Raw genomic sequence first — 13,063 nt, 5'->3', positions numbered from 1 at the left:
AAAGTGCTTTATTAAAAAGTATAATATTTAAACTATTGAGGTATTCAAGAAATACATTTTTTCATCGAACACTTCCAAGCAGGAATGCATGGTTCAAAATATTTTGATATGCAACCTGATCCAGTGATTGTCAGGAATGTTGGTTTAACAATTAGACTATAGTTGCTATATTTTAGGACTTCATCATTTCCAGATTTCTTTTCTTCAATCGAGATGAATTACATCTTTATGTACATTTATGTTGGGGTTTAACACCTGAGGAAGTGGACACTTAAAACACATAACTAGATCGCTAATCCGCTGCTGCAGCCATGTATTCATCCAACAGTAAATTGAATGTCCTAAAAAAACCTTGCAGTTGTAGGCTACTACCCGTGAGACCTATTGCGAGTTCGAATCTCATCACGGACTACTTTAGCATTTTTGCTAATTAGCAACTTTCCAGCTACCTACTACTTTTTAGCTACTTTGCAACTTCTTAGCATGTTAGCAAACCCTACCCCTAACCCTAAATGTAACCTTTTTAGCTAACCCTTCCCCTAACCTTAACCCTAACCTTAAACATTTTACCTAACTCCTAAACTTAACCCTAACCTTAACCCTAACCCAGCAAACATTAGCCAGCTAGCTAACCTGGATTTATGTCAAAAATAATGTGAGATGCTCTGAGACCAGCTCAATGCTATCTTCTAATCTTACTATAGCACAAGAGAATTCAGCAATATGTGACAGCCTTATGAAATGTATTGGAAGTTCACAAGTAATAAGATAACTGAAGAAATGTTGCGACTGTGAGCAATGAACAGGACACAACTAGACGTTTCAGTGGTCTTTGGTTGAAGTGGTGCCCTGAAGTCCCCTGAAGAAATAAGGTTGCATTTCTCTAGTGAGTAGAGATTACATTCAATGGTCTTTAGTGTTTGTGGGTCTCGGGTTAATCAATCATCTTTACTGTACATCAACTGTCTTTGAATGTTTAGTTGTCCTTTAGCTGTTTTAACTCCAGTTCTTTAAATATACTGTACCGTATATGTAAGGGTACATTGTGGATACACCAATAGTATGTATTGCTCTACAGACTGCTTCATGATCATGACAGTCATCCTCGTATTGAGTCATTCTGAGTCATACACACACCTAGAGGTAGGTTAGGTCTCCCATACGTATGGTCATGTAATCATCCATCTAAGGCACAGCCAGCTTTAGATCCCCAGCCAGTGCTTTTTATCTCATATCAAACCCTCTGGGCATCAAAATAACCTATTTTGGCCCACCTCTCAGGCTTCTAAGGAGCAAGCAGGCATACTGTACCAACTCCCCGAACTGTCAGAACTGGACACTTATTAAGTCCAACAGCTCAAAGAAAAATGACAATACTCATTCCATATTAGTGAACCTGGCATAACAACCCATCTCTTTGCTTGTCTTTGATCCTGCTGGTCCATTTGACCGGCATTGCATTGCGATGGCTCTATCACTATCCCCTTTCCTGCTACACCAACATTTATCTCATCCAATGACATGCGAAATCTCCAACACGTACACCCAGAGTGGTATCGAGTGGAATTATCAGTCCGCTGCCCTTCAGAACTTTAATGCACTGCCCTCTGTACAGTTCAATCCCTGGCCTGACATCTAGCTGCTGAGTAACTATAAGGAGCTGTGTGTGAAAATTAGCCTGTCTCAGTACTCACACACAGCCCGTTACAGAGACCAGCACATGTTGCCTGATTTATGAAAATGTGCTTTTGTTTTATATATCTATTTATTTTCTTAACCTCTATGCTTTGTTGGTTTCCCTCATAACTTATGTCTTGACTACCAATGATTCTGTGTCAGTGGAGCTGGTGTTTGAAGTTAATGGTTTTATGTATCAGGAGGCGAATCGACAGATACATTTCAGTAATGTTATTTGGATGAAAAGTAAATAGAAAATGCTGTGTTTCTTGAAGCGGGACCTCTTGTTTACTCTGGCGGCATTGTAATGATGTGTGAAGTGAGGAAATCTTTACAGAGAACCTCACTCTTGAGGAAGAAGATATTTGGCAGTCTAATCCATATTTACAGCACTCCCATCATCTTATATATATATATATATATATATATTTTGCTGTGTTGTGGTTTTATTTAGGATTATTATCAAAATCTTGAATATCCTTTTATGTAATGGATACCTGGCATATGGTTGTGCTATGACGAATGCTTACTCAGTCTCAGGCTTATTCAGTCTTATTTGCAACAGTGACTACATATAGCTTTTGCCATTCTGTAAAACAGGGATGGAGCCTGGGGGATGGCTTTTTTATTAACTGCTCTCTTTCTACTGTGTTTTTAGTGGGACTTCTGTTCAATGAAAACATCCCTCCAGCAAGTTTCTATCATGCCATTTCAGTCCCATCGCGAAAGAGACACCATAAACATATTGGATCTTGACTTTATGACCCAGAAAGCCCTGCAGCCAAACTCCAAAGACAGATGGCGCAACAAGCAGTGACAATGCTGAAGATTCACTATCCTGACCTGTCAGTGTTTTTAATGTTACTGCCAAAGTCATGTGATTTGTGCAGGCATTGGCAAGGGCTCATGCCTCCTAGCATCAAAGACCTGTGATTGACGAGGTACCAACTTCTCCAGTCTTGAGTCACAAGAAGGGGCGATACAAATGGTGGACTCCCAACGCCTGTGCTGAAGTTTGCATGGCTGAATTCTGATTTAACAAAACATGACAGTCAATCCCAAAGACATTCAACTAGTGAATGAACCGTAAATAAACCCAAAATGGTTCCCTCAGATGAGAATATCACTGTGCCAGAAAGCTGTCCCAACTGCAGTTCCTCCTCCTTCGCTGAGGTGGATATCACTAAGGCGGTGACCCTGGGCCTGGTGATGGGGGTGTTTGTCATCTTCGGGGTTCTCGGTAACATCCTGGTTATCCTGTCTGTGGTGTGCCACCACCACCTACGCTCCGTCACACACTACTTCATCGCCAACCTTGCGGCGGCAGACCTGCTCTTGAGCTCCACCGTGCTGCCGTTCTCTGCCACCTCGGAGGTCCTAGGCCGCTGGGTGTTTGGCCGGTCTTTCTGCAGTGCCTGGGCCGCCCTGGATGTTCTCTGCTGCACTGCCTCTATCCTAAGCCTGTGTGTCATCTCTGTTGACCGCTACCTAGCAGTCAGCTACCCGCTGCACTACCCTGCCATGGCCACTGGGCGGCGCGGCCTGGTCGCAGTGGCAGCTCTCTGGGGCCTCTCGGCAGCCATATCCGTAGGTCCACTCTTCGGCTGGAAGGAGCCCGACCCAGAGGACGAGACTGAGTGCCGGATCACAGAGGAACCGGGCTATGCTATTTTCTCTGCCCTGGGGTCGTTCTATGTGCCACTAGCTGTCATCCTGGCCATGTATTGCAAGGTGTATGTGGTGGCCAAGCGGAAGACTCGAGACCTGAGGGAGGGCAGGAAGAGGGAGGGGGGGATGGACACGGAGGGAGAGGGAGTGACACTGAGGATCCATCGGGGAAATGCCCCTGCTAAGCCAGAGGGGCAAGAGGAGGAGGGAGAGAAGTGCATCATGAGGCGGAGACGCACCACCTTCGCCCTCATGCACCTGCTGAAATTCTCCCGAGAGAAGAGGGCAGCCAAGACTCTGGGCATTGTGGTTGGCTGCTTCGTTCTCTGCTGGCTGCCCTTCTTCCTGGTTATGCCCATTGGTGGGTATCCCACAATGCCTTTCCTTGCTCTCCCTATGTGCTGCTACATGCGTTTGTTTTGAATTGCATGGAAATGAAAAAGAGAATGCGATATGAAAATGAAAGCAGATACAGAGACGTTTAATATGAAAAACATAAGTCTAATCAACTGTTGAATAACAGTATCATAGTGTAATGGCTGTCAAAGTCGTTCTCCTCCTCAGACGAGGAGGAGCATGGATCGGACCAAGATGCAGATTGGTAATTGTACATGTTTAATGTAAATAACAAGAAAACACTACAAACTACAAAACAACAAACATGACATACCTCAAAACAGTCCTGTGTGGTCCAAACACTGACACAGGAAACAAACACCCACAAAAGCCTACTGCCTATGGCTACCTTAAATATGGCTCCCAATCAGAGACAAATGAATGACAGCTGTCTCTGATTGAGACCCAATCTAGGCAGCCATAGACATAACTAGACAACCTAACAAACACTATCCCATACACATACAACACCCATAGACTAACCAAACACACACAACATACAATGCCCACCCCAACTCACGCCCTGACCAACTAAACATAATCAAAATAACATAAAAATAGGTCAGGAACGTGACACATAGGGAGTAACATAGGGCTGGGAATTGCCAGGGACCTCACAATACGATATTATCACAATACTAAGGTGCCGATATGATTCTCACAATTCTATATGTATTGCGATTTGATACTACGATTTTATGCAATTTGATATTCCAAACATAGTGCTCACCATGGCTGCTGCAGCGGGACAAGAGAGAGTCAAGAGAAAACAAGTTTTGATCAGTCATGGAAATAAAAGCTCTAAAAACATGTTGGCTCACCATTTAAAAAGAAGATGAATGAGAAGCTAGAGAAGAAGAAATGCCTGAGATTTGAAATTGATACGTAAGGGAAAATCAAGTCTGAAATTTAAAAATGAAAATCACAAACTTCATAAACCTTTTTTAACTTCAAATACACTACAAGTTTTAGGTGTCCTGCATTGCAGGAAAGTTCTCCTGCAACAGGGAGATCAAATTATGATCATACATCTGTACAGCCGACTAACCCTAGCTAATGTTAACTACCTACCTCTTTTTTTTGTAGATACTTGGTCATAGAATCAATATAATATCGTCAAAAAAAATATTTCGATACTCTACTGTATAGATTTTTCCCCCCATCACTAGAATAACATCACTGAATGAATTTGCATTTTTCTCAAGAAAATAATCCCTAGAACTGATTTCCCATAGCAGCATATAAAACCCCCTTACTGGATAGAGTGTGATTGCCAATGCCTGACTCACAATGTGTCATTTTCTAGTCAGGGAAGCTTCCCTTCCAAATCTCTTAAAAATCAACCCCACCACTCAACTCTATTCAACTGTGAAATGTAAATCTTAACCTCTCAATGGAAAAGCACGAAATTGAATGGAAATGAATGTTTTTGAGACTGAAAGAGGGAGACTAAGCCACAGGACCTATTTTCTGCATATTTCCTGCTACAGTACACTAAAAACAATGTTAGGAGCTGTAAACAAATGCAACCCTCTATTATAGAAATTCAGCTACAAAAACACTGGTGTTAGCATAGCCATGGGATGAGTCATGTATAACAATTGTTCAGTGATTTGAAAGATAAGAGCTATACACTGAGTGTACAAAACATTAAGAACACCTGCTCTTTCCATGACGTAGACTGACCAGGTGAATCCAGGTGAAAGCTATGATCCCTTATTGATGTTACTTGTTAAATCCACTTCAATCAGTGTAGATGAAGGACAGGAGACAGGTTAAAGAAGGATTTTTAAGCCTTGAGACAATTGAGACATGGATTGTGTTTGTGTGCCATTCAGAGGGTGAATGGGCAAGACAAAATATTTAAGTGCCTTTGAACAGGGTATGGTAGTAGGTGCCAGGTGCAACGGTTTGTGTCAAGAACTGCAACGCTGCTGGATTTTTCACGCTCAACAGTTTCCACAGAATGGTCCACCACCCAAAGGACATCCAGCCAACTTGACACAACTGTGGGAAGCGTTGGAGTCAACATGGGCCAGCATCCCTGTGGAACGCTTTCGACACCTTGTAGAGTCCATTCCCTGACGAATTGAGGCTGAACTGAGGGTAAAAAAAAACATGTTTTTGTACACTCAGTACATATGATCATGTGATGATAGATGTAGTCAAACCCAATGTTGCCTCACAGCTGTCATCAACATCGTTAATACCCCCCACAAGCCTGTGAGAATGTGATTAATGAAATGCCATATAATGGCTACGCAGACTTTAATATCCTTGATTAAGGATCCGACAGATCTGTAATTCAAGATTATATGGAGATTGGGGTTGAACTAATTTACTGTAAATTAACAGATTATCAAAAGGCCTGCTGATGGTTTGGTTCCGAATACACCTCCTTTGGTCTTTGGAAGTGTAGCCTTATCCATTCAGATTCTGTGCACTTCTAATCCTACTTTAGAATTCATTTATACACAATTTCTTGATGGTAATTCAATGAGTCCGATGTTGGAATAGCCTTTTGATTTATTGGGGTTTTATTGTATACATAACAACAGAGTCTACGACCCTGGTCTCCGCTCTTGAATGCTCCGTATACTTGTCTGTGTTTTCTTTAGTTGTACATCAGGAATTCAATTACTGCCATGGAGAAGCAGAGCAAATTAAATACCAGTGCTCAACCGAATAGGGTTATACTTCAGGGAAGAAATGAAATGAACAAAAACACTATTCATTCTTTTATTCCAAAGCCATTATAAACAACAACCATAAAGGGCATGGTGTTGTGCGCAGTAAGCCGGCGCCCCACAATCACCCTTCATCTTTACAAGGCAGGAAAGCATTACTGGAGTCATGCATTTCAATAGAAACAGAACTTCAGACCTGCGAGCACAATATTCAATGTCAAAGCTAATGCCCCTGAGATTCTCAGACTATAGGAATGAAAGAGTTGAATGTTTTAGACCTTTAGAGACAAAGCTCTTCAGATGGAGAGAAACAGGTACACTACCGGTCAAAAGTTTAGACATTGAATCATGTAGTAACCAAAAAAGTGTTAAACAAATCAAAATATATTTGAGATTTGAGATTCTTCAAATAGCCACCCTTTGCCTTGATGACAGCTTTGCAAACTCTTGGTTTTCTCTTAACCAGCATTATGAGGTAGTCACCTGGAATTCATTTCAATTAACAGGTCTGCCTTCTTAAAAGTACATTTGTGGAATTTCTTTCCTTCTTAATGTGTTTGAGCCAATCAGTTGTGTTGTGACAAGGTAGGGGGGTATACAGAAGAAAGCCCTATTTGGTAAAAGACCAAGTCCATACTATGGCAAGAACAGTGCAAATAAGCAAGGAGAAATGACAGTCCATCATTACTTTACAACATGAAGGTCAGTCAATACGGAAAATTTCAAGAACTTGCAGTCGCAAAAACCATCAAGCGCTATGATGAAACTGACTCTCATGAGGACCACCACAGGAATGGAAGACCCAGAGTTACCTCTGCTGCAGAGGATAAGTTCATTAGAGTTACCAGCCTCATAAATTGCAGCCCAAATAAATGCTTCACAGAGTTCAAGTAACAGACACATCTCAACATCAACTATTCAGAGGAGACTGCGTGAATTAGGCCTTCATTGTCGAATTGCTGAAAAGAAACCACTACTAAAGGACACCAATAAGAAGAAGAGACTTGCTTGGGCCAAGAAACACGAGCAATGAACATTAGACTGGTGGACATCTGGCCTTTGGTCTGATGAGTATAAATTTGAGGTTTTTGGTTCCAACTACCATGTCTTTGTGAGACGCAGAGTAGGTGAACAGATGATCTCCGCATGTGTGGTTCCCACCATGATGCATGGAGGAGGAGGTGTGATGGTGCTTTGCTGGTGACACTGTGATTCCTTTGGAATTCAAGGCACACTTAACCAGCATTGGTACCACAGCATTCTGCAGTGATATGCCATCCCATCTGGTTTGCACTTAGTGGGACTATCATTTGTTTTTCAACAGGACAATGACCCAACCCACCTCCAGGCTGTGTAAGGGCTATTTGACCAATAAGGAGAGTGATGGAGTGCTGCATCAGATGACTTGGCCTCCACAATCATCCGACCTCAACCCAATTGAGATGGTTTTGGATGAGTTGGACCGCAGAGTAAAGGAAAAGCAGCCAACAAGTGCTTAGCATATGTGGGAACTCCTTCAAGAATGTTGGAAAAGCATTCCTCATGAAGCTGGTTGAGAGAATGCCAAGAATGTGCAAAGCTGTCATCAAGGCAAAGGGTGGCTATTTGAAGAATCTCAAATATAAAATATATTTTGATTTGTTTAACACTTTTTGGGTTACTACATGATTCCATATGTGTTATTTCATAGTTTTGATGTCTTCACTTTTATTCTACAATGTAGAAAATAGTAAAATAAAGAAAAACCATTGAATGAGTAGGTGTTCTAAAACCTTTGACTGGTAGTGTATGTTGGCCTTACATCCATCTTATCAGATAACCTTGAAGTAAGTACAGAGTGAACAACAGAATGTCTGAGCTGCCTCTGCTCATCCTAGTGCTGTATTCAATACAGATAGGGGTCAATAGGTCATGCAAATGATTCATGATTCATATAGACGTTGAACTACTGTACTTGCTATATTGACAGATCCGTTTGTGTGTGATTTCTGTCTGTGTTCTTTCCACAGGCTCCATATTCCCATCGTACAGGCCATCTGACACCATATTTAAGATCACCTTCTGGCTGGGCTACCTCAACAGCTGTATCAACCCCATTATCTATCCCTGTTTCAGCCAGGAGTTCCAGAGGGCCTTCCTCAACGTTCTGCATGGACGCTGCCTCAGACAGGGTGGCAGGAGCTCCAAGTCTCTGGGGTTTGCTCCTTCCTATAGTCCCAGTCCTGATCCATCGTCTCTTATTAGATCCCAGCCTCACCCCTCCTCCTCCAGCTCCTCCACTCCCCCCACCCAGCCACGCCGAGCCGCCTCCCCAGCCTCTCACGTCTCCTCCTCTGGCTGCTGGAAGACCTTCTCTGGCTCCTCTTCCTCAGTGGGGGTGCCAGGCCATACCCAAAGTACCCGGGTCCACAGTAAAAGCCTGCTGAAGGTGTGGTGTTTTGCAGCGGGGGAGAACCCGTCCCAACAGGGTGCTGCTTGCCTGAGCCCCTCAGCCCCTGGTGCTACATGTCAAACGAAAGTCCATTGCCACTCCCTGGGAGCAAGAGGGGAGGCTGTCTGACTGGGAACACTAAAGGATTCTGGGTAATTAAAATTCCCCCAAGTTCTGGGAAGAGATGTAGCACTTATTGGCATGAAGTTAAGACATCTCTCTCGAGATCTGCTGGAATCAGTCAGTACAGCTATTGACATAAAGCTGATGTGTCTTCATGTTTTGGGAAATGGGAGAGAGTACACCCACTGAAGAAGATACTGTAACACACCTGGAGGTAGAGATGTACTGTACTGTATGTGCTCCACTGTAGATCGATGTACAGTGTGAATCAGAAGGATACACAGTGTCAGTACAGAAACTGAATAAAGAGTACTGAGTCAGTAAAGAGACCAGGGTTGGGGAGTAGCTGATTACATGTAAGATTACAGATACTTTAGAAAAACTAGATTACTTCTTGGATTACTTTAAAATTCAGAAAGGCTGTTTGCGAAAAAATACATTATGACACCTTTCTGTTTTCTCAAATCAAAATAAAATCGAATTTGTCACATGCGCCGAATACAACAGGTGTAGACCTTAGCGTGAAATGCTTACTTACAAGCCCTTAACCAACAATGCAGTTTTAAGAAAAATAAGAATTAAGAAAATGGTGACTAAATAAACTAAAGTTTAAAAAATACAAGAGTAACAATAACGACGCTATATACAGGGGCTATTAGTACCAAGTCAATGTGCGGGGGTACAGGTTAGTCGAAGTAATTGAGGTAATATGTACGTGTAGGTAGGGGTAAAGTGACTATGCATAGACTATAAACAGCGAGTAGCGGGGTCAATACAAATAGTCCGGGTAGCCATTTGATTAGCTGTTCAGGAGTCTTATGGCTTGAGGGTAGAAGCTGTTAAGAAGCCTTTTGGACCTAGACTTGGCACTCCAGTCCCGCTTGCCATGTGGTAGCAGAGAGAACAGTCTATGACTAGTGTGGCTGGAGTCTTTGGCAATTTTTAGGGCCTTCCTCTGACATTCAATTCAGCATTGATAAAAAGGTACAAGTTTAAGATCGTTCCAACTGAGCGAGTCTGACCACAAGTTAGAGACCACTATGATGACACACCAAATGTGTTTGATGGATCCTTTTTGTCTTGTTCTGATGTCTCTTAAGGGGAAAGTAATCCAAAAGTACCTGAAAGTAATCAGATTACGTTAGTGAGTTTGGGTAATCGCAAAGTTACGTTATTGATTACAATTTTGGACAGGTAACTAGTAACTGTAACAGATTACATTTAGAAAGTAACCTACCTAACCCTGACAGAGACTGAATGAAAATGTGCTTCAGGTCACCGAAGATGATTATTTGAGGATGATGTCCATACATAGGTTCAATTTACAGTTCATACTGCTACGTTTTTTTGGACAATATTTATGACAAGCTTACCATCTGACATGTGCAGTTTTCACAGTGCTTTGTACTGAAAAATGTAACACGTGCTCGGCTCTTACTATGTAAAGTAGCTACTGTGCTGCTGGTGTGTATGCTTGTGTCTTGTGACAGTGGTCTCTTTCTTTACCTACTCAAATAGCAGAAGAACATGTCCGTCAAACACATGCACAGCTAGATACTCCGACACACTAGACCCAGAGAATGAGCCAAATACCTGCTATGTATTGTGGGATGTTATAGTTCATTGATCAGTACAAATAAAGTCCGTAAGAGTCTGTGTAACCCATTTCAATCTTAAATGCAATGGAAATTGTGTAAAATACAGAAAATATTTATTATTATGCCTCTCTCCAATTATAGTTGAATATTTCACTATCTGCACCAATCCTCAATGAAAATTAGACATGTCACCTGTTGTTTTGCCTGTGTGATGAATAATTATAATCAGGAATGCATGGCCTTTTTAGCTGTCAGTCAGCCCTCAATACATAGTATTCCAAACATTAGGAACACCTTCCTAATATTGAGTTGCATCCCCCTCATCCCTTTTGTCCTCAGAACAGCCTCAATTCGTCGGGGCATGGACTCTACAAGGTGTCGAAAGTATTCCTCAGGGATGTTGGCCCATGTTGATTCCAATGCTTCCCACAGTTGTGTCAAGTTGACTGGAGGTCCTTTGGGTGGTGGACTATTCTTGATACACACGGGAAACTGTTGAATGTGAAAAACCCAGCAGCGTTGCAGTTCTTGACACAAACCGGTGCGCCTGGCACCTACTACCATACCCTGTTCAAAGGCACTTAATTATTTAATCTTGCCAATTCACCCTCTGAATGCCACATATACACAATCCATGTCTCAATTGTCTCAAGGCTTAAAAATATATTTTTAACCTGTCCCCTCCCCTTCATCTACACTGATGGAAGTGGACTTAACAACAGACATCAATAAGGGATCATAGCTTTCATCTGGATTCAATGGGTCAGTTTTTCAAGGAAAGAGCAAGTGTTCTTAATGTTTTGTACACTCAGTTTATTTAGTATGTTATGATTTCAAATATCCATATAGCCACTTGTTAGACACCAAAATACAGGGAGGTTCCAACAGTCCGGTTGTTAGTCACAGAGTCCGGTTGTTAGTCACAGAGTCCGGTTGTTAGTCACAGAGTCCGGTTGTTAGTCACACAGTCCGGTTGTTAGTCACAGAGTCCGGTTGTTAGTCACACAGTCCGGTTGTTAGTCACACAGTCCGGTTGTTAGTCACACAGTCCGGTTGTTAGTCACACAGTCCGGTTGTTAGTCACAGAGTCCGGTTGTTAGTCACAGAGTCCGGTTGTTAGTCACACAGTCCGGTTGTTAGTCACACAGTCCGGTTGTTAGTCACACAGTCCGGTTGTTAGTCACACAGTCCGGTTGTTAGTCACAGAGTCCGGTTGTTAGTCACACAGTCCGGTTGTTAGTCACACAGTCCGGTTGTTTGTCACACAGTCTGGTTGTTAGTCACACAGTCCGGTTGTTAGTCACACAGTCCGGTTGTTAGTCACACAGTCCGGTTGTTAGTCACACAGTCCGGTTGTTAGTCACACAGTCCGGTTGTTAGTCACACAGTCCGGTTGTTAGTCACAGAGTCCGGTTGTTAGTCACACAGTCCGGTTGTTAGTCACACAGTCCGGTTGTTAGTCACAGAGTCCGGTTGTTAGTCACACAGTCCGGTTGTTTGTCACACAGTCCGGTTGTTTGTCACACAGTCCGGTTGTTAGTCACACAGTCCGGTTGTTAGTCACAGAGTCCGGTTGTTAGTCACACAGTCCGGTTGTTAGTCACACAGTCCGGTTGTTAATCACACAGTCCGGTTGTTAGTCACACAGTCCGGTTGTTAGTCACACAGTCCGGTTGTTAGTCACACAGTCCGGTTGTTAGTCACAGAGTCCGGTTGTTAGTCACAGAGTCCGGTTGTTAGTCACACAGTCCGGTTGTTAGTCACAGAGTCCGGTTGTTAGTCACACAGTCCGGTTGTTAGTCACACAGTCCAGTTGTTAGTCACACAGTCCGGTTGTTAGTCACACAGTCCGGTTGTTAGTCACAGAGTCCGGTTGTTAGTCACACAGTCCGGTTGTTAGTCACAGAGTCCGGTTGTTAGTCACACAGTCCGGTTGTTTGTCACACAGTCCGGTTGTTTGTCACACAGTCCGGTTGTTAGTCACAGAGTCCGGTTGTTAGTCACACAGTCCGGTTGTTAGTCACACAGTCCGGTTGTTAGTCACACAGTTCCAGGGTTGGTTAATGAAGGAGAGATTTTAATTCAGATAACAGATTCTAAAGTGATATGGAAAAGGTCAACTCAAAAATGACACAACAATTATCCAATAAAAATAGATTAAATGATACCAAACAAAACAACACAATAGGATGACAACGCCTGGATAGGTATTTTACTCCTTTAAACAGACTAGGGGACATACTGCCATCTTGTGTCATGAGAGTGTACTTGCGCTCATAGGACTGAGCAGACCATTTTTCCTGTGGGGATTTGATGAGCCTACAGCAGTTTCCCAAAGTCGGTCCGGGGCCGTTTTTGTTGTTGCCCTAGCACTACACAGCTGATTCAAATAACCAACTCATCATAAAACTTTGATTATTTGAATCAGCTGTGTAGTGCTAGGGCAAAAAACAAAAACGTGCACGGGGGCAGGACTGACTTTG

General features: G+C 42.7%; 1 protein-coding gene across 1 annotated transcript; it reads left to right on the top strand.

The window, feature by feature from the left end:
- The first annotated feature begins 2,680 nt into the window (after window positions 1-2,680).
- Window positions 2,681-9,119, top strand: LOC139543936 (alpha-1A adrenergic receptor-like). Its single transcript, XM_071350492.1, has 2 exons — window positions 2,681-3,706; window positions 8,438-9,119. Exons 1-2 carry the CDS (start codon window positions 2,779-2,781, stop codon window positions 8,986-8,988), a joined length of 1,479 nt encoding a protein of 492 aa, XP_071206593.1. The 5' UTR covers window positions 2,681-2,778; the 3' UTR covers window positions 8,989-9,119.
- The last annotated feature ends 3,944 nt before the right edge of the window (window positions 9,120-13,063 follow it).

The sequence above is a fragment of the Salvelinus alpinus genome, chromosome 18, assembly GCF_045679555.1.
Source record: "Salvelinus alpinus chromosome 18, SLU_Salpinus.1, whole genome shotgun sequence".
In the NCBI taxonomy this organism is placed as follows: domain Eukaryota; kingdom Metazoa; phylum Chordata; class Actinopteri; order Salmoniformes; family Salmonidae; genus Salvelinus; species Salvelinus alpinus.
Note: the sequence above shows the minus strand (reverse complement) of the source record. Positions and strands in the feature narration are given on the sequence as shown.